A 22,232-nucleotide genomic window follows, 5' to 3' on the forward strand; every position below is an offset into this window, starting at 1 on the left:
GTACTATGATGTGTAGTGATTATGAATTGCTGTTTTAGCAGGTTTTAAACTTCATTCACTTGTGCTCCTGAATAATTCAGAAGCTGTCTTCTACTGCATTCCTTCAAGGGCAGAAAGGTGTTTTCAATCACAGACTTCTCCTGAAGCAAGAGAACAGATTGTTAGGCTCACATATTATTTTCTGAGTTGCAAGAAACTGAACAGTGGATTTGGTTTATATATATCTTTTTTTCTCTTTTCTTTTTTTTTTTTTTTTTATTCCTCCAGAATAAGGAAGTGACATGCAGAAGAGAGAAGTGTCCCATGCTTTCCAAGGAGTGTGCTCTTGTCATTAAGCAGAGAGGAGCTTGCTGTGAACGCTGCAAAGGTGTGGTTCTCTTCTTATTATTTCTCTCTTTTAAAAAATGTTATCAGTTCAAATTTATGTTGCCAGAGACAGGACAAATTTGGAAGCTTCTCAGCTGGACACCAAAAACTTCAGAAAGACAATAACCACAGTTATAATCCATATATTTAAAAAGCTGATGGAGATTCATAAATTTACATATTCACCTCATGATTATTAGTTCTTGTGCAATGGCAATCCTTTAGAAATCCATATTGACTGTACTTTGCTGGTATGTTGTCAGTCTTTTGAGTGATATCTCCTGCTCTAACTTTATCTATTGGAAATATTTTAGTTCAAAATCAAACTGATTATAATTACAAGTACGGAAGAATTCCTCATGTGGTATGTAAGAGGAATCATGCTTGCTATTAACAAAAATCATAATATTTATCCAGATTATTTCTATTTTTCTAGATACAAGCAAACCGAATTCTAATACTTCTAGTAAATATTTCCTGATTCAAATAATAATATTGTGGATATTTTTGTTAAAGCCAAAGTGGGCTGCAATCCAAGCATTATGTATCTATTTCTTGACAAACACTGTATCTTGAAAGCTCTTTAGAATGAGCTAATTATCGGAAATCATTTAATAAACAACTTAATTGTTTGAACATGTATGGTATGCAATTACTATATTAATTCACATGAAAAAATGTGCAAGTAGATTAAGCTGTGAAACAGTCTCTGTATACTGAAAAATCATTTTTTTTTTTTTTTTTAATACTGATTAAGTAAGTAATCAGTAAGTAATATTCTATAAAACACTAATTTTGCTGAGAGACTGCTTACACTGTCCATGAGGTTGAAAATGCTGGAGTCAGTCAGCTTTACTTTTCTTTATTTTTCTCTGTTGTGTAATTCTGCAGTGGTGATAGAGTGGTTTTGGGAGGGAGATGGGGTTGGATAAATTGTTGGGAAATGCAAGCGTTTATTGTCTTCCCTGGAGAAATACAAATGCAGGAAAACAGATTATGCTTAAATTCACATGGAAGAGACATGATGGATATGTGTTTTTCCTGGATGGCTGCAGAGGTGTGTTAACTGGGCTTTGCTTTGCTTCTGTGCTGCAGCTTTCGAATATTATCAGCAAGTCTCAGTCCAAAGATTTGTCTAAAATTCTGACACTTGAAAGAAACTGAAATTAAATGGAAAAAAGGAGAAAAAAAAAAAAAGCATTTTGTTTCACAGAATTTTTAGTAATTTTTCATATAAATATAACTTATTTTATTAAGTTGTATTTAGTATCAGGTTTATAGCAAATTATGCCTAAATATTGTTTGATTGTGCTGGAGATTTATTCTTCATTTTAATAAAGGAATGTGTAGTTTGTAAATTGCCTGAAAGCTTTGTATATGTGCATATGCATGTGTGCATTTATGAATACAAAATGATTCTGCATTAAACAAATGTCAGTGTTCCAAAGTTGAGGATACGGGTTTTAGTTTGTATGGGCTATTACCATTAGATAGACATAATTCAGATTCCTTGTAAGATTTTCAGTTTATACTGAATTGGGGTGAGCACCTACAGAACACTTCTAATAGGCTTGAGCCTGGTATCTGCAGATTGGTATGTCTGACATCTCTAACAGGAAAAATAATAAAATTGATACAAAAAATAGTTAGGAGGTGAACGGGTAATTGTGATGTAAGTGGGAAGTGCTATGTCTTATAGAACTGTTAGAGCCCTTTGAAGGGGTCAGTTAAGGATACAGACAGCTGATGTCTTCCTAGGTTTCTAATAGGTATCCAACAATGTTCCTCACCAAAAGCTCCTAAAGAAACTAAGCAATCTAAAGTTTGTAGAGAAACTTTTTTTTTTTTTTATATCCTTTCTGAGAAGTAAAGCTAAATATGCACTTGTATGACTACATCAGTCCCAACACCACACACTGTCATTGGATTGCCTGGTACCCTAGGAAAAGACTGATGGAACCACCTTCACTCACCTTCACTCTGAGGAAGTTTCTTGCTCTCCTGCTCTTCTGAACACTGCTGAAGTTTCTGTTCTATGCAAAAATCTGAAACAAGTGTCCTCTGGGAAGTATCTGGGGAATGAAGGGTGTGAACACCAGCCTGGCTGCATAGTGCTTCAGCTCCTTTTGGTGTCCCAACAGCTCTCTGGCACTCCCAGTGTGGAGTTCAGCTGCAGCTGAGACTTGGCCCTGCAGCATTTGTTCTCAGTTACTATTTTGTCAGGCTGCCAAAATGCCCATAGGGAATACAGGCAGGAAAAAGGAAACAGTGATTTTTACTGGTTGCATTTCATCTAAACCCGAACAAAACATTGCAAAGAAAAGACACCAGAACCTGATTTTTTTTTCTTTTTTCTTTTTTTTTCCTTGGCTTAGTTCCCGAAACCCAGAAAGGCTTGATCAGGCCTTATGGGTTATTGCCAGTTCCCTTTGATAGCTTCAGGTCTTCCTACCTTGTGAAGAAATGAATGAATGAGTGAATGAATGAGTGGCTGCTGTCATTTGAGTACAACATTAGGAGGATAACATCAAGACCAAAGGGTATGTTTCCAGAATTGGTTAGTGTAGGAAGGAAACCACCATGCATGAGTCATTTGTGACACTGCTGCCAGGATATTTTATTCTATTATGGGGAAGGCATGAAGACTGAGTATGTAGGACCAGTGTTTCTGATAGTATAGAGCATTCTGGAATTAAGAAATACCATATGCCTGCAGCGGTGCATCCAGCTGAGCTTGTGTTTACAGCTTTGCACACAGGAGAGCTTGAATTGTTGCTAGAGAATTTCTGCAAATTATTGCATGCTGAGCATAAATCCTTTGCTCCCTTTTGGGTATTTTTATGTGAGTTAGATAACTTCTAGCACTTTGTTCCTTTCTGTGAAGAAATCAAAAGGAAAGAAAACAGCAGCAAGTATGGCTTTTGCAATCAGAACAAAAAACAGAATGACATTCACTGTGATGGAAAAACATGTTATCCCTAACATATTAAGAGATTTGGCTTTCTTAATGTTTTAATCCTCCAGACCAGCAATGTGTTTTGACACTATTCCTGACATTCAGCACAGAGTACCTTAGATAGTGAAGTCTGTGGAGCAGGGCACTCTTTCACTGTGTGTTTGTGCAAAGTCTAGAACAGAGAAATGTGGGCCCATGAGTACGGCTCCCTGTTGCAAGGAGAATGCAAACAACTCAGCAAAATAGTGAAAGCTTTCAGTGAAATTATTCTTCTGACAGATACTTACTGTAGTTTATAAAACATACTATATACCTCTAGTATACCACTCACTTTAAAAGTATTAAAATATTAGGCCCTCTTATTACTTTAGCATACGATAAATAGGCCACTTTTCATCTTTAATTTTATTAAATATGTTTAATGAAAACATATGAGGTCATTCAGATTATAGAGATAGATTTGGCAACGTTTAGTTACTTAGTTGGATGGAGACCTGTCACTTGGATATAGAGCTCTCTGTACCTCCAATAAGTTGTTTTCTCTCTGAAGAAGTGGCATTACCAGCTCAGGGCTGGATAAAGCTTGCATTTTTAAAACTGTGTACCATTGTTTACTCTTATCCTAAGAATGTGAATCTTCCATGGATGTGCAAAGACAAAACCAGTGGGTATTTGTTACAATAGGTGTGATTTGTTGTTCTGAAGTTTCTTTCAGTTCTTGTATAGAAATTGGCTTTTTATTTTTGTTTTGTAAGTTAATGAAGTTAGAGGTTCACAGGCTATCCTCCATTGATCTGCTGTCTACCAGAGAATGGAGTCACAGCCCAGGCAACAACAGGGCTAGTTCTCTGGGCTATCGAATATCCAAAGCTATCACGTTTAATTGTGCATTTCTTGGAAAGGATATCAAATATTATGCTTGAGGATTGCAGCCAATTTCAACTATCAGGGCTGGCTTGCAAGGGAAGTTAGAGAAAGGTTATGAGTTTATCACTTTTCTGGCTACTCTACTAGTGCCCTGAAGGTGCCATATGTTTGACATTTAGTTCACCTGTGGACATTTTCAGTATGAGAGAGGTGATACCAGTTTGGTGCCCTGTTGAAAGCATCACCAGAGAAGCTTTGTGTGGGACACTATAACTTACAGCAAATCATTCTATGTGCTAAGACAGCCTCTTAGAGATAAGGATGCAACCTAATCCATGGATGGAAGGGTATAGGCTGGGAAGATAGTCATATATTGTCTTACTAAAATCTTTGTCACTTTTTTCTGAATAACCTAGTACCGGCAGAAACTCATTATGGAAAGTGATGGTTTAGGGACCTAATCAAGTCTAGCTGTTCTCGTGGCCTTTCACGTTACTTCTCAGTCTTTTGCTAATGTGATCTGGCTCTGAGCCAGGAGGCTAGTTTCTTGAGGCTAGGGTTATACGTTCACCTCAGCATTGACTGTTTCTAACTCTGCATTTCAAGAAAAGACAGGGATTTTGTAGCAGTGACAGATGGCTTCTGAGGACCTCTGTTTGTGGTGTCAGCATTGGTTACTTCTGGTTATGCCTAAGAAAAGGTCTCTATTAAATCACAGGAAGTGGTGATTAAACTCTTCTTAAAAAGGTCTTAGCACATGTGTTTCATATCCCTTTGACATCTCATATACACTTTAGTGTTCAGTGATGCTTCAAATTTTATACTTTTTGTTACCTTGATTACTATAATTCTCCATTTATGTAAGATTTTTTTTATGAACTGTATTGTCATGTTGTCATAATTACTTTTGCAGTCAAGCATCAGTTGCCCAAACTTCTACTATCATAAAGAAGTTGTTCAGGACAATTGTATTAGAAAGTAGTATGAGATTTCTGTGGTAATATATGGATGCATTGATACCTTGTGTATGGCCATTGTGCCCAGTGCAGCAAAGTAGAAGGAAATAAAAGACCAGGAGGGAGGCTTTGCAGGCAATTGTCCTTTTGTATGACTTTGGTCTGGAACAACACAATCAATACTTTAGTAGACTATGACTGGAGTAAGAATTTATTTTACTGTTTAACTTTGAAATTGTAAGGTGTACTGATTGTAAACAGTTTTGCTGGTGTGAGGAAATCAGATATTTGTATTACTTATTTATTTTTATTTATTTATAATTCATGACACCATTCACAGCCATAAGAAGTCACAGTTTTCCAGTTGCCAGGCTTGCCAATTACATTAGGTACTGGATCAGAAGTGAACAGCAGCTCTAGCTATATGGTATTTTGGATTGCAAAGTTCTTATCACAGAACTGTAGGGGTTGGAAGGGACCTCGAAGGATCATCGGGTCCAACCCCCCTGCCAAAGCAGGTTCCTCAGAGAAGGCTGCCCAGGTAAGTGTCCAGATGGGCCTTAAATATCTCCAGAGAAAGAGACTCCACAACCTCCCTAGGCAGCCTGTTCCAATGCTCTGTCACCTTCACTGTGAAGAAGTTCTTTTGCATGTCAGTGCGGAACTTCCTGTGCTCTAACTTGTAGCCATTGCCCCTTGTCCTATCCCCACAAACCACGGAGAAGAGGTTGGCTACATCCTTCTGTCCCCCACCCCTCAGATATTTATATACACATTGATGAGATCCCCTCTCAGTCTACTCTTCTCCTGGCTGAACAGACCCAGGTCTCTCAGCCTTTCCTCATAAGGAAGATGCTCCAGGCCCCGTATCATCTTTGTGGCCCTCCACTGGACTCTTTGCAGGAGATTCCTGTCTTTCTTGTACTGGGGAGCCCAGAAGTGGACACAGTACTCCAGGTGAGGCCTGACCAGGGCAGAGTAGAGGGGGAGGATCACCTCCCTTGACCTGCTGGCCACGCTCCTTTTAATGCACGCCAGGATCCCATTAGCCCTCTTGGCCACCAGGGCACACTGCTGGCTCATGGTCAACCTGTCATCCACCAGGACCCCCAGGTCCTTCTCCGCAGAGCTCCTCTCCAGCAGGTCATCCCCCAGCCTGTACTGATACTTCGGGTTGTTTCTTCCCAGGTGCAGGACTCTACACTTGCTTTTGTTAAATCTCATTTGGTTTCTTCCTGCCCATCTCTCCAGTCGGTCCAGGTCTTGCTGAATGGTAGCACAACCTTCTGGCGTGTCAGCCGCTCCTCCCAGCTTTGCGTCATCGGCGTACTTGCTGAGGGCAGACGCTATTCCCTCATCAAGGTCGTTGATGAAGATCTTGAACAAGACCAGACCCAGCACCAACCCCTGGGGAACACCACTAGTCACAGGCCTCCAGCCAGACTCTGCTCTGCCAATCACTACCCTCTGAGCTCGGCCAGTCAGCCAGTTCTCAACCCACCTTACTGTCCACTCGTCTATCCCACACTTTCTCAGCTTTGCTAGTAGGATGTCATGGGAGACAGTATCAAAAGCCTTCCTAAAATCAAGGTAGATGACATCCACCGCTCTCCCCCCCATCTACCCAGCTGGTGATGCCATCATAGAAGGCAACGAGGTTGGTTGAGCACAACTTCCCCTTGGTGAATCCATGCTGACTACTCCTCATAACCTTCTTCTCTTCCAATTACTTGGAGATGGCATCCAGAACAAGCTGCTCCAATACCTTTCCAGGGACAGAGGTGAGACTGACTGGCCTGTAGTTTCCCAGATCCTCCTTCCTGCCCTTCTTGAAAACCAGAGTGACATTGGCTATCCTCCAGTCTTCAGGCACCTCACCCATTCTCCAGGACCTTTCAAAGATGATAGAGAGTAGTTCAGCGATCACCTCTGCCAGCTCCCTTAGCACATGTGGATGCATTCCATCGGGACCCATGGATTTGTGTGTGGTGAGCCTACTCAGATCCAATTATGGATCCTACAGAATGAATTCTCCCCTCTTCCCCCCCCCCCCCCCCCCCCCCCCATTGGAATGGGCATCGCTCATTCCAATGGCCCTTTTACACTGCTGTGTTGAATGCCCTTTATACGGCGCCTGTGCCTCACAACTATTGGGCATGATAATTGCAATGTGTCAGCTACAAATAGATTTGATTGTTTGCAGTTACAGAGGAAAGAGTTTGATTTTATCTGTTTAGAGTGAGACTTAAATAGCATGAGATTTTGTATATATTTTCATGCCTCAGTGTTGACAAAGGAAGACCAGGATTACCCAATATGAAGTTTAATTTTCTAGTAGCTTTACTAGAAGCTTGTCAATGGCTTTACCATCATTAAGAGATGTGAAAAAAAATATCGTGTATATGTGATTCACAGTTCTGTTATTTTGCCCAACAGATCTAATACTGCATAATGTGCAAGTTATTGTTTGTTTTTGTTTTGTTCATATTTGCTTTTTTTTTTTTTTTTTTTTTTTGCTTGGCTAGAACTGGTATTTAGTGCTAGCATGCCTGGGTCCTTCCTGAGGATTAATTTATCAAAAACTAAATAAAACATGTCTTCTGACTGTTTTCTTTTTCCTGGTGTTTATTTTTGATGCCAATAGAAAGGTTACTTTTTAAATAGAAAGTGGAGGGAAAGCAAGAAAAAAAAAAACTAATAGGAGAAGAAAGATGCTGAAAAAATGAGGGATGGGGAGAAAGTCTATTGTGCACCGATCTATTATTTTGTCTTGGGAGAATACGGAAATGTCTATAAAATTCTCATTAGCCTAAAATAAGCAAAAATCTCTTCTGGAATCTTATTAGGCAACGTCAAATTGAGTAATAAAAGCTTGTTTTTAATGAACTCCTGAGGACACTGTTTGAGTTTTAGCACTACTAAACTGTCTTTTTCCAGTCACTTTCCCTCTTTTTCATGATACTGCTCTGTGCTTGGGTGTCTGGGGAAGAAAGAGGATCATTTAAAAACATTACAGGATCTGGAATGATAAATTACTTCCTGATTGTCAACTTGCCCACATGACAATAATGAAATCTGCTGTAATTTGCATCTTTTTTTTTTTTTTTTTTTTTTAACTTCAGTCCAAATCCATGTGAGGATGCTTAATTTGGAATTAAATTGCTCTCTTTCAAATTAAATTAGCCAAATGTTTGTTAATAATGTTTGAAAGTAGGGTGTAAAAAGAAGGTATACACAACATTGAACCAAAGTGGTTAAATTAGTAAATTAGACGAGATTAAACTTTAGAATTAGAACAATTTTATGGTAATTTATTTTGCAGGAATGACTCAAGTCTAGAGGGTCATTTTGCCTTTATGGGGTGACTAGAAGGTAATTAGCAATTTGCACTTGCATATCCAACAATTGACCAACTTCAAAGTATTTGGTGGTTTGGTTTGATTCAGATAAGCAACTTTCAGGTTGCATGTTTATCCAGGACTTATCTGAACTATTTGGGTTGAAGTTGGTAATGGGAACAAAACCTACAACTAACTGAAAGTTAATATTTTACATTAATAAAACACCATTTGTTCTAAAATAAAGAAGTTTGAAAGACTAAAAATTAAGGACATGCTCTTTGACTGATATGAATCACATTAACTCCATTAATATTGCTATGGACCAGCAATATTTAACTTTGTTCCATGTGTAGAATCCTAAAGGTTTTCCTGACTGTGTATATGTCATGAGATCAAAATTACCTATTCATGTTGGCTTTTGGAGTTCCCTTCTTGAAAACCTTCCATCTAGCCTTTCACTTAAATGTTTTTATGTAAGTGTTCAGACTGAACTAAGTGCTAGGCATTTAAGTTATTGTGCTAGACTCTGTTCTTTCTTGATTTATTATTTTCCCCTGCTCTCCCTTTCAAATGGTAGATGGAGACAGTAAGTTAATGTAATAATATTTCCAAAGGGAATTAAAATGGCTTTTAGGAACTTTAAGTGTGTTCAGACATACTCTTGTAGAAACAGGCATCAGGACCTTTGCTTAGGTCTTTGGATGTGAATCACGTAATGAGTGCTACTTTACAAGCCAAGCATGGTGGTGGACCTTTAACCATGGGTGAGCTAGGATGGCTTAACTAAGCTGGCACGTTGTGGCAGGAGGGTTTCACTCAGCTGAATTTGGGTGAGGCTCATAGACTTCCATGCTATAATTAGGTGGGTTAGAAAAGACCACGTAGATGTTTGCAAGTATCTGCTGAGAGTTTTGTACATTGAAAGTGAGGATCACAAGAACTAACTGGTATGTGGGTTTTGTTTCCTTTCCATTTTGAAGAATGGGTGGTGGATATAGCTTTGGTGTTTGCATCGGGCTGCTCTGACTCCCTTACTCAACCTATGTGCCTGTGCCAAAGCTCAGGAGCAGTCTTAGTATCCCTAGCTCTATGAAGACTTTTTGATCCTGGTTTCCTTTTCCAAATTTCATTTTTGCTGCCTGCAAGCTCTCCCTGCCTGCAAGATCTCCCTGCATCTGTTGTGCCATCCACCTGTGCTGGGAACACATTTTATCATCAAAGGCTGGTGAGCAGGTGGAACTTGGGCTCCCCTTGTTGCTTTCCTCAAAGACATCGGCTGGTGCTGCAGGGCAGAGGATTTTGTAGCATAGCTCGGGCATGCACTTCAAGTGAAAGCTGTGAGACTGCATGGACACACCACCTTCATACTTTCTCAGCCAGACTAATCCTTGAACTGAGGATTTCAGTTTAATATGCACATCTGTACATACATATTAGCCCAGGGTCATTAACTTCCTTATACAGAGAAAACACTTCACGTGAAAGAACGTAAGTGGTGAGCAAATATGAAAGGTATTTTGCAGTCAAAAATAGTTTCCAACCTGGACTGTGGCCCTGCATTGTGTTGAAGACTCCAGACCTACATGGTAAAACATGCTCATGGATGTTCAATAACACAGCTTGTTCCATTTTGAGTACTTGGAGGACAAGCATGTGTGTAAATTCTGTCTCGGACTGGGACCCGAACCTCTATATCACTTTTTTTTTTTTTTTTTTTGCAAATTGAGGTTGCTAAAATGCTTTGAACGGATATTGTTTTTTGTCAGGTTTTGCAATGGGAAGGAAGTGAGACTATGACAAAATCAGTACAGAATCAATATTTTTCATAATGGGATTTTAAAATGCTTAAGAAGAGCATAGGGCTTCCAATTCCTCTTTTGGCATTTTGACTTGCATGTGTAAGAGCTGACTAAGAGTGTAATTAATATACTGAGAATCTAAACACTCTTTATTATTCAAAATTACTTCATGGAGGATTTTATACTTTAAAAAAGAAAAAAAAAGTGAGATTCAGATCTATATTTCAATATTTATCAAAGATTCAGTTGCCACAATCAGCTCCTGCAGCTCCTGATCAACTCTTTTAAATCAGCTTAGGTAAGTGAAATTGCTAAAGCACCTGCAAAACTCTAGTGTCCTTAGCACAGAAAAACTTCTGAATGCTGCAAATACTGAAGTACAAGCCTCCTTTTGTTTAAGGTCTTATCTGTAGGCTTAACTGTAAACAAACTTGTAAATAATCTTCATATACCAGGTTCTCTTTAAATTTTGGTTTAAATAAAAAATGATTTTGTTTGTATTTGAAGTTCCTCAGCAGTTTGAAGCTGTGACCCTGAAGCTTGCTTGCACGCTGGGTTTGAAGATTCAGTGTTGTAGGACTGATAACTTGTCTTTATTTTCAGAGGGGTGCAAAATGTAGTCCAAAGCAGTTCAGGACAGGGCACCCTGCGCATCAGACAATAGCTGTTAGAGTAGCTGCTAAGTTATGGGTAGGTTTATGTCTCCATGTCATCATTTGACTGATCTTATTTTTGTGTTTGAAGACTCTATGTATACGTCTGTGTTTCAAAGTATCTGGCAAAACTCCTGTTGATTTAATGGGCTTTTTGAACAGGCCCATTTTAAATAAAATAAACTAGGAAAAAAAAAAAAAAAAACCAACTTGTAGCGTTAAAAGAAAAACAGGCATTTTTCCTGCAGAAAGAGGGGTATATATTGCTTTTAAAATTTTTGTTCAGAAACACTTTGTCTTTCCAAGAAATTAAGTTTTAATTGGAACAATTTTGCATTATTAAACAAACTTTCTTAATGAATACTTTATTTTTGACCTCAGTGCCAGGGAAGCTCATGGAGCAGATTCTACTGAGAGTCATCATGCAGCACTTGCAAGGCAAGCAGGCGATCAGGCCCAGTCAGCATGGGTTTATGAAAGGCAGGTCCTGCTTGACGAACCTGATCTCCTTCTATGACAAAGTGACATGCTGGGTGGATGAGGGAAAGGCTGTGGATGTGGTCTACCTTGACTTCAGCAAGGCTTTTGACACCGTCTCCCACAGCATTCTCCTCAAGAAACTGGCTGCTCTTGACTTGGACTGGCGCACGCTTCGTTGAGTTAGAAACTGGCTGGATAGCCGGGCCCAAAGAGTCGTGGTGAATGGAGTCAAGTCCAGTTGGAGACCAGTCACTAGTGGCGTTCCCCAGGGCTCGGTGCTGGGGCCAGTCCTCTTTAATGTCTTCATCAGTGATCTGGATGAGGGCATTGAGTGCACCCTCAGTAAGTTTGCAGATGACACCAAGCTAGGTGCGTGTGTCGATCTGCTTGAGGGTAGGAAGGCTCTGCAGGAGGATCTGGATAGGCTGCACCGATGGGCCGAGGTCAACTGCATGAAGTTCAACAAGGCCAAGTGCCGGGTCCTCCACCTGGGGCGCAATAACCCCAAGCAGAGCTACAGGCTGGGAGAGGAATGGTTGGAGAGCTGCCAGGCAGAGAAGGACCTGGGAGTGATGGTGGATAGTCGGCTGAATATGAGCCAGCAGTGTGCTCAGGTGGCCAAGAAGGCCAACAGCATCCTGGTTTGTATCAGGAACAGTGTGACCAGCAGGGCTAGGGAGGTGATCGTCCCCCTGTACTCGGCTCTGATGAGGCCGCACCTCGAGTACTGTGTTCAGTTTTGGGCCCCTCGCTACAAGAAGGACATCGAGGTGCTCAAGCAAGTCCAGAGAAGGGCGACGAAGCTGGTGAGGGGCCTGGAGAACAAGTCCTACGAGGAGCAACTGAGGGAGCTGGGCTTGTTCAGCCTGGAGAAGAGGAGGCTCAGGGGCGACCTTATTGCTCTCTACAGGTACCTTAAAGGAGGCTGTAGTGAGGTGGGGGTTGGCCTGTTCTCCCACATGCCTGGTGACAGGACGAGGGGGAATGGGCTTAAGTTGAGCCAGGGGAGTTTTAGGTTGGATGTTAGGAAGAACTTCTTTACCGAAAGGGTTGTTAGACATTGGAACAGGCTGCCCAGGGAAGTGGTGGAGTCACCATCCCTGGAAGTCTTTAAAAGACGTTTAGATGTAGAGCTTAGGGATATGGTTTAGTGGAGGACTGTTAGTGTTAGGTCAGATGTTGGACTCGATGATCTTGAGGTCTCTTCCAACCTAGAAATTCTGCGATTCTGTGATTCACTTAATAAACCTTTACTGTTTTTGCCTTTTTTTTTTTTTTTTTTTGATGGGCACTCCTGGATCTTCTCTCACCCTTTCTCCTCCCTCTCCCTCCTCCACTGCAGGGGTAGCTGAATAGTCCCTGAACAGACTGTTGAATTGCCACTGACACATTTTTATGCAAATTGTTGCTGGTTTTGGTTTGTTTTGAATTGTCATAATTTGTAAGCAGCCTGGCCAGTTGTGTACCTGGAGCAGATGTTCAGAGGGCTGCCGCCAACTCTTTCAGGGCACGATTGTGCTTGTCAGACCGTCTCTCTGCTCTGCCTCTTCTGGTAACCCCAGGGAGAGAATAGGACACATTTCAGACGCTGCTCTGTGATCCTTATCAACAGCCATCCAGGGGATCACTGCATTCAGCTGGGTTAATGTGCTTTTGTCTCTTCCTCTAGATTGCAGTTTTGGAGGGAAGACATACAACAGCTCTATGAAATGGCACCTCCCTAACAATCCCTGTATTACATACCAGTGCCAGGTAAGGATGTTGTGAACACCACAGTAATTGTTAGCCTATGGGAAAACATAGAACTCTGAGCCTTTTTCATCCAATCCAAATAACCAGAACTATTTTATAACCAGAGCACAATAGGGGCTTTGCATTTAAAGCAGCTTAAATCCATTCATATGTGTATGTGGCCTGCTGCAAGCAGACATTCAGGAAGGTAGGTCGTACATGACCTGAGCACTGTGATAGCCAAACAATGCTGAAAGAGTGCTACAACGCAGTGACATTCCCTGCTGTTTCGATCTTGAAATAATTCCTCCCTTTTCAGCATGGTAAACCTTTTCTGAGATACAGATTATTATTATTTTAATAATTGGATGTTTTTGCGTGTATGTGTCCATGGATTTTAGCTGGAATGTTCTTTAAGAGAAACCCATAGCTAAATCTTTTTTCTTGGGCTTCTGCACTGCTAACACAGTGATATTTTTGGTAGCTTGTCTATCTGTAACCGTAACGTTTGCAAGATTGCCCTTTTCCAGTCACAAAACAAGTAATTAAGTAATTTTAATTTCTGTCTGTGAGTAAAGCTGCGATTTCTGCTGATAACTTGATCCAATTTTAGTAATAGCACTCAGGCAGCTACTAAGAATTACAACCATTAGAAACAGGAGAGATGAATGAGTTTGAAGAGCTTTCACAAATAGGATAAAATAGTTTCAAGATTTTTCTTTTTGTGATACTTTTACTCTACGAAACCAGGCATGCTTTTAAAAGTGGATACACTGAGAAGAAGCATTCTGTCTCCTTGCACTTAATGAGAAGGTACTCAAAGTTTGAATTTAGGTACTGACTGCTACTAGCTACATGAAATTAGCAATTCCTTATTGCTTGTTTCTGTGTCTAAATGCACGTCTGGGTAATCCTGTTTACCCTAGACCCATACACTTAAAAAAGCAGGTTTCCCTTGCCTCCAGTTGCAAAGCTGCAAGCAGCAAAAAAACAGAGCAACCTTTTGTGCACAGATCCTCACACCTAGGTTTGTTCAGGAGGACTTTGACTCCTTAAACAAAAAGTACAGGAAATGTTAATTTACTAATACTTATCAGGAGAAGCATCAAAGATAAGCGTCTCCCCTCTACAGAACAAGATGCTTTTATCTGCTTTTTAGGTCTTTTTTCCTCCAAGGTGAGAGGTGGAGGATGCCTTGTGTCTGGTCTGTTTCCACCAAAGCTGCATGGCAGATTGCTGAGGATGTCTGATAAAGCAGAATTCCTTCTCCTAAGAAGGTGCTTGCTTTCTTACTTGATGCAATTTAAGGTAAATCCTGCATCTGGAGTCAGGGAGACTCAAGTGGGTCTTCTGGCTGTGAATTAACCTGAATCCTGATACCAGGCAGCAGGTACACAAAGAAAAGAGGCTTTGAAATCCAGCTCTCCATGGCATCTGCCATGTTGTAATTATAGAACTAATAATTGTGGAGTTTTGCTTCTTAAAGCATCCACAACAATAACAATAAACATGTCCAATCTGCTCTTTTGCAGGAGGGAGTGATAATAGAGTCAGAGGTACAGTGCATTGTTCATTGTAAAAACCCATCCAAAGTGGCGGGGATGTGTTGTCCTATGTGTCCAGGTGAGACTTCATTAGGAGATGCTGTTTCACGTGTGCAACTGTATTTGTAATGATAACCTTTATTACCTGGGATATTTATCGAACTCCTCTGTTATATTTGACCAGTTACCAAAATGCAGCCTGCTTGAACACAATGTGGTAAATGACACAAGAACATGCTTAATATTTTTAGTAGAGGATATGCAGCCTGTGAAATCGACTGCCTGTGACAATGGCCACGTGTCTTTACATCATTTTTTCAGAGGGTCAGTCAGCTGGTTTTCCCTGGCTGATAACTGGGGTTTTGTTAGTAGGGGAAGTATAAGAGTAACCCTAAAAGAGAAGATAGTTTTTTTTGAAGGAAAGTGTCAGTGGGTTGCCTTTGCAAAGCACAGTGGCAAATTAACCTGGTTTTATTACTAACTTGGTTTTAACAGTTTTTTCTTAGGCAGTCACTGCTCCTGTTGTGGTAAAATGGATTTATTGCATTTTGATTTGTTATCAGTTCTGCCAACATCTAATATAAACTCAGGGAGTAAAAAGAAGTAAGAAAGAAAAAAGCAGATACCTTAGAAAAGCATTCCAAAGCTGCTTTCAATGGAAGACCTGAATGAAGCCTTGGCTTCATTGGTACAAATTCGTTTGTTTTGGAAGGATGCTGTCTTTCCCAAAAAGGTATTTTAGGGTTCTCAAGGCCTTTGTAAAGGCTTCTGAAGTGATTTGTGTCAGAGAGGATGTATGCTTTACTTTTCATATATTGTCTTGTGGAAGGGTGTGCAACAGTAAAAAGGCAGTGTGCTATCCTGAGCTAAACTTACTCAAATGCTTTTTTTTTGTTTTCCAGGTTGTATATTTGAAGGGAGACACTACAATGAAGGAGAAGAATTTAGGCCTGAAGGAAATAAATGTACCAAATGCTCTTGTATTGTAAGTATTTGCCTTTTGGCATTTTATCTCCCTGTATGAACTTCAAAAAGCACATTATTATTGTCATAACAAAACAAAAAATATAAGGAATTCAACACTACTATGTGTTCTTCTTTCCTCTTGCATTTAAGCTTTCTATTGAAGATTTCTGCACTAGTATATTGTGTATCTCATATTTTCATATTTGTATTTATCTTTTTTTTTTTTTTTTTTTTTTTTTTTGTGACCACACACTGTGTGCAGACAGGGCATGGTATTTGAGAGCAAGTTGATGTGGTAAATTAGTGATGCTTTTTTTGTGACAGGATCATGCAGGGAACAAAACGCTTTTTGGTTTCCATCTATTGATCAACGTTTACTAGATGTTTCCTTAAACTGTTCTTTTGAAAGGATTTATTTCCACAGCAAGAGTCTTTGCTCTGAATTACTGAGTGAAAAGATGAGGATAGCCTCTCTAGGCTGTCCCACGTGGATTTTGGCTTGATGCTTAATGAAAAGGTCATATCCTGGATTTCATCCTTGACTAACAACAATATAGAGAGGATGTAATAATTGCATCCTTTGGGTAATGAGCACAGGCTTCTCTTTCACTTCCATTAAGTTAAAAGATAATGCTGTATGAGCTGGGGCAGGTAACTTTGACTTCACTGGTGTGATCACTGAGACCAATAAATGCAAAGCTCAAATCACTGCTTTTGTTGCAATCGATGGGCTGGCTATCAGCAGAAAATGCAGGACTGGGAACTTTACATTCCAGTGGAATGCCACAGAGTTTTATCAGTACCAGGCACAGCTCTCTTGTATCATTACAATAAAATATATATATTAAAAAATGATAATAATAAAAAGGCTGATAAGGATAGAATTCAAAAATGAATATGTACTTACACACTTATTTAATGAAGCTGCTGCAGAGAACTTGAACTGTTTTAAGGGAAAAAATGTCCTGCAGATCTGAAAAATTAATTTACATGAAATCATCACTGCTTCTGTGGAAAATTAGGCAACTCAGATTGTGTGTTTTACTTTATTTTATTTTATTTTATTTTTAAAGTTTAATCCTGTATTAATGAAAGCATGCTGTCACACTTGTCACGGTGATATATGTCCCTGGCTCCTGCTCTGCCAAATGCCTGCTGTCCCAAGCAGAGGAGCATGTCTGTCTGCATGCTAGCTGGGTCTCCCTCACCTTTCAGCTGTAGCGGCAAAGCAGCACCTTTACACTGAAGCTCTCCCTGGTGATGCTCCTGAGGGGAAGACAGGTCTGAATGGTTAAGAAGTCTGTGGAGGCATGCTGGGGTCTTGTGAGGCTGTGCATTGCTCTTTCCTGAATACTAGACAGATAGTGTCTATTGCCCAGTTGTTGGCATGCTAGTATCTTCTTGATCAACTTTCCTTTGTTCCCTAAATAGCAAAAGCAGCTGTGCCTGGAAGAGCACAGTGGGAGTGTGGTATATCTGGGGGGAGAAAAGATAAATAAATGTAGACATATAGGGTCAGACCTGAGGGCCCTTCCTTGACAGTAACCAGTCCCATGGACATCAGAGAAGGAAACGCATCAGCTACTGATAGTAAGAGGTTTAAAGCCTCAAGCAAGAGTCTTAATGATCCCTTCTGAGAAAGGTGGTGTGACAGTTATAGATGTCATTAACATCCAGATAAAACATTTACCTTTAAGGCTGAATCTTACAGAGAGCAAAAGAAACAGTGTCTCCTGTGTGTATGCCATACCTGGCTCCCCTTTCTCTGCAATTCCTTTTTCTACTACCTCTTGACCATTTCATTCAGAATTTGGGCCTATGTTAATTCCTACACAATTTAAATTGGAAGCAAGTAGCGGGCATTCTTAGGGTTGTGATAGCTGTTTGCTGCCTGCTTTTGCATTTTGGGGATGGTTTTCCAGTCACTCTCTTATCTAAGCAGTTGGTGGATATGCAGATACCAATGTAGTCCTGTTATATGATGGGAACAGGCTTGTTTGTGATATGCAGTAACTTGTGCTGGCTTTAATAGATTAAAGGCAGTTTCTCACCCCAGGTTAGATTTCTGGGATTTGAGGTTGTAACTATTTAGTATCTTGTGGAAATGTAAGGGAGGTAGTGACACAAATCATTGCCAAGGTATTTCAGGGGTGGTGGTGGTGCAAAATACTCCCACTTTATTGTGAATTCTGGATTTTTCTTCTGAAAACAAGAGGTGGGGAAAAAAAAGTTTCTGGACCCCATAGGCCATCACTGTCCTTGTAGACTGCAGGCAGCATTGGACAGGAAGAAAGGAAAGAGGGAAAGCTGTGGTTTGTTTTCCCAGAGAGATGTAGGGCTGTCCCACACTTACTAAATTCATTACAATGAGTAATTAGTTACAAAAAGGAATTTTACAGTTACAAAATGATGCACTCAACACTCTGCATGTGCCAGAAAGACAGGACTGTAGGGCCCAGCTTCAGAAAGCTCTTTGGTTGTTCAAGTCTGTGGTATTTTCAGCTCAAAGTGGTGCCTACTAGATGCTACTGAGCTCCCAGGGAATTCGAAATGCCATTAAGATGTCTTTGTTGTTTTTAATGTGTATTGTTAGTGCAAATCAGGACAAAGCAGGGATGTTAAGCCTTGAGGTGCCCTGTGTGCACGGAGGCCCATGGCCATAAAGGAAGTGATGGCAGGCTGACGGGCAGTTTGTTCAATCCTCGCCCACCATGCCATCAACTTGTTAGTGTGGTTTCTTCTTACCACCACTTGTGATCCTAGTTATTGTCTACTGAAAGCCAGACCAAACCTACCAGGCTCATTTCACATAGGTCACTGAAACAATCCATTAGCTAATAACTTTTGGGTTGCTACCAAGTCAGGCTGCCCTCGCAGGGGTGACATGGGGATGAAAGGCTCCGTATTCCATTACCACTTTCCTGAACGACCTACTCCTTAGGGTGACTGAGATTTCTTGCCAAAAATGAAAATGTATCACCTCTCACTCGATGCATTATGCCTGTCAGGAGTGAATGAGCCGGCCTTTAATGACTCAGTTTCTCTGGGGAGACGCATTTGTGTAGGAAAGGTGGACAGGATAATAGGGATCTCCTCTCACGTCTGCTGAAACCCAGCTGCCTCACAATAATTCACCTGTCTAGCCTGGTCCTGCTTTTCTTGATAGGCCAGTGGAGTGGTCTAGAGAGAGCTTGGATATTTTCCCTACCATAAGCACCTACTTAAGCAAAGGACTGGCTGCTTTAATCAAGTGTTATTTCTCAGATATTACTTTTATGAGCTCAAGAGTGTGTTTCTGCTTGCACAGTGAGAGTGCTTGGCTTACATGTTGCCTTTCCTACAGCCTGCATTAAAATAGTCAGACTGTGATTATCTTAAATGTTTTCATTTTCTCTTTTGATGTAGCATGTTTGAAAAAGGAAAAAAAAATAAATAAAAATAACAGGAGGGCAGGAGAGAGAGCCAGAGAGGGAGGGAGGAGAGGAGGCTTGGCAGGAAAGTGACTTTGCATGAGAGTGGTAACCATGGAGAAGCTTATCTTTAAATGGTAGTATCCAAGCTCATAACTAGCCCTCTTTGACTGTGGGTGCATTCTCACACCACTGTTACCCAGACCATGGGTGCTGCATGTTTTGGCATGCAAGGCATGCAGGGGTATGAAGGACCACCACGCTGAGAGCATGCTGTGCTTTAGAGGTGCCTCCACTGAGGACTGGTCTTCCCCAAAACTCCCAGCTGTGAGCAGCAGGCCGTCCCATTTGGGGAACAATTGGGAGCTAGATTATGGCATTGCTTGGATGGCCGAGGGATGCAAGTGGTACCAACAGGCTTGGAAATGGGGTGGGTTGTGCTATCCATCTGTCCAGTGGGGAGGCATGTTGTGGGGCTGTCCTCATAACTGCTTTTCCAAAATGGTGCAAACTAAGTGAAACCTAAAGGGATGAAAGCAGAGCACAGGGATTTGAATAATGGAATTTAAAAGCAGTCTCAGCTCCCTGTTCATTCATACACTGGGGGCCTTTCCACTCCTGCACAGAGGGACTCAATGCGCACACCACTCCTGGTTTGCAGGTGTATGTGTGGGTCTGTGCAGGAAATGTCTTGTCATTTATGTTCCTGAGTGTTAGGGTGCAAAAACTGCATAATGAAAGTTTTGCACAAAGAAAAGGAAATCACACTGAGAAAATCTGTTCCTAAATCAATGAGTAACAGACGTTGCAATGGCAATAAGTAATGAGAAACTACATATGCTAGTATTTTGGACGCTGAGGGTGGAATTCATCTTGTCTAGCTCCAGCTATTTAGAAGTAATATGTCTAATCTGAGCTACTTATCTGAGCTCCTCTTCAGTTAATGGGGGGAGAGAGAGAGAGAGGGGTAGGATAGGTTACCCTTGCAGATCGTATCTTTCTCCACTAACTATAGGGGGAGCCTGCACAGCTCACATGGTTGCTGAGATGGCTGAAGATAACAGGGATGGATTCCACCCCTGCAGTCAGCTGGGTGATGGAACATCCTGATACTGTGTTATAAGCTTGACTCTACCAGACACTGGGAGCTGCTGAAGTATGTTCTCACAACAACAGATTGCAGGGGATGTTCGATAGCTATGGGTACTCCGGTCTATTGGGAAACTCATCATTAAACATGGGGAGTGCGTAATTACATGTACCCCCTGCAAAGGCTGGTAAAAATTAGATCCTAACTTCCATCCTTGCTGCAGTGCCAAACGCCCGTCATCTTAAATTTCCATGTACTTGATGTGCTTTGATGGAGCTCCAAATTACCGCAGGTACTGTCTGCCCCCACTTTGAGGGCTAAGAAACGGAGACAGTCTTAGTTGGAATGGAAAAGCAAAGAGTCTTTTGGTAGGAGTAGGGCTCGCTTGCTCAAAGTTAATGATATAAAAAGAAGTAGTTGGCTTACAGGTGGATGAAAGCGGAGAGCAGTAAGCATTCAGAAATGGGATATAGAGAGGTCCTCACTGTTTCTCTGAGACTTCATTCTCTCTACCGCTGTACGTTTTTCTCCAGATTTTTTTTTTTTTTTTGCAAGTCCGGAAGATTTGGTTTGGTTTTCTAGCCAAATAAAAACACAGTCTTCCAGGTAGGTGAGGACGTATGGCTGTGCAGGTAGGTGTAGAACATTAGAGACTTGGTTACATGTTGAACTTCATCAAGAAAAATAACATGGCACAGAAACAAAGACAGTGTCCTATTTTTTCTTTATCCAATTTTCTTCAGACTTAGAAAAGTGTACCTTCTTCACTGGGGACTGCACACTATGCATGCCATGTCTGAAATATTAAATACAATTAATTTTGGAAAGATCAAAGTCCAAAACATGGTTTGGATATTTTCTTTAAATAGCGGTTGGAAAATGCTATGAATATTTTTTTCCCAGTTATCTTCATAGCCAGTTTATATCTTCTTTTGATTTCTCCCAATCATTTTTTTCTCAAGTAACAGTAATGAAGTAAAGATAAAAATAAAATTAATCATTTTTTTTCTGAACTACAAGTACACAAAGCAAGTGTGCATAGTTCAGTGTAATTATTCAGTGTAAATGAGTTGCATTCATAAGCACTTTGTATCCTTGTGGCAAGGTCTAATTTCCTTCCTCTGCAGACACTTGAATGTCATCCTACATGTCTCCCACCCGCAGAGCTTTCTAGCTTACCTGGTCCATGTGTGTTCCCAGCTCAGTCTGTTCCTGTACAGAAACCTTTTTAATTTGGTGTGGATTGAAGCAGTCTTTCTGAACTGTGAGAGTCTGTGCCCAGTCCAGGCATATTTCTAGGAGAGCAAGAGTACTGTGCAGCTTCCTAAAGATCCAGGTGACATTTTATGGATCATGGGCCCAGAACATATGGCATCTTTCTCATATCCCTTTCTTCTTCAAAACCCTCTGCTTATCCTTCCTGCCCTTCAGAAATCAGTTCAAAAGTACCTCTCATATTTCAGAAAGCTTCAGGGTCCTCTGGCTTTGCTTCTAGCTGTTCTCCCTTTTTCTCCATTGTTTGACATAGGTAGCACTACCTGGTTATTATTTCTGAGATGATATCTATGGACACCAGTAAAAGATCAGTGTCCATTATGTTTTATGTCCTAAGGACGTGATTCGTGTCCCCAAGAGAAGAGTCTGGACTTGCAATGTAAAGAAAGATAAAAGGGCTATTTGGCAGATTTCCAAGGGGAATTTTTCCTGTTGGAGGGTGGAAAGGCTGAGGAATTGGAAGAAGAAGCTCTACCTTTGTCAGGCTTGTCTTGTTTAGACAGAGACCGTCTTTGCATTTTGATGATCCAAGATGGTATTGTGATGACTAATGAATTTAGTGATACTACAAGACAAGAAAGATTTAAAACTTCCTGGGTACCTGAAAGGCCTAAGTAAGTGCTGGTTAACATCCCCTCATGACTGTGCATTGCATAAACGATCACTCTTGTAGTACAGAGAAAAGGGTACAGAATTTCTTATTTAAATGAACTGAACACATAGAGCAGGGTGCACATTGCATTCCTAAAGCATATAAAGAAAAAAAAAGTAAGTTGACCACTTCTAATAATAAAAGCT

General features: G+C 40.7%; 1 protein-coding gene across 1 annotated transcript in view; it reads left to right on the forward strand.

Moving 5' to 3' along the window:
• The window catches only part of BMPER (BMP binding endothelial regulator), a gene marked incomplete at both ends in the record, with an annotated part of 153,117 nt that overhangs the window by 23,225 nt on the left and 107,660 nt on the right, over positions 1 to 22,232 (forward strand). Inside the window, 4 exons of the mRNA XM_084281363.1 lie at positions 268 to 367; positions 13,088 to 13,170; positions 14,682 to 14,772; positions 15,596 to 15,678. Of these exons, the coding sequence (XP_084137489.1) occupies positions 268 to 367; positions 13,088 to 13,170; positions 14,682 to 14,772; positions 15,596 to 15,678 (357 nt within the window). The remainder of the gene's footprint in view (positions 1 to 267; positions 368 to 13,087; positions 13,171 to 14,681; positions 14,773 to 15,595; positions 15,679 to 22,232) is intronic.

This window comes from Netta rufina, assembly GCF_964035555.1.
Source record: "Netta rufina genome assembly, chromosome: 2".
Classification (NCBI taxonomy): Eukaryota; Metazoa; Chordata; class Aves; order Anseriformes; family Anatidae; genus Netta; species Netta rufina.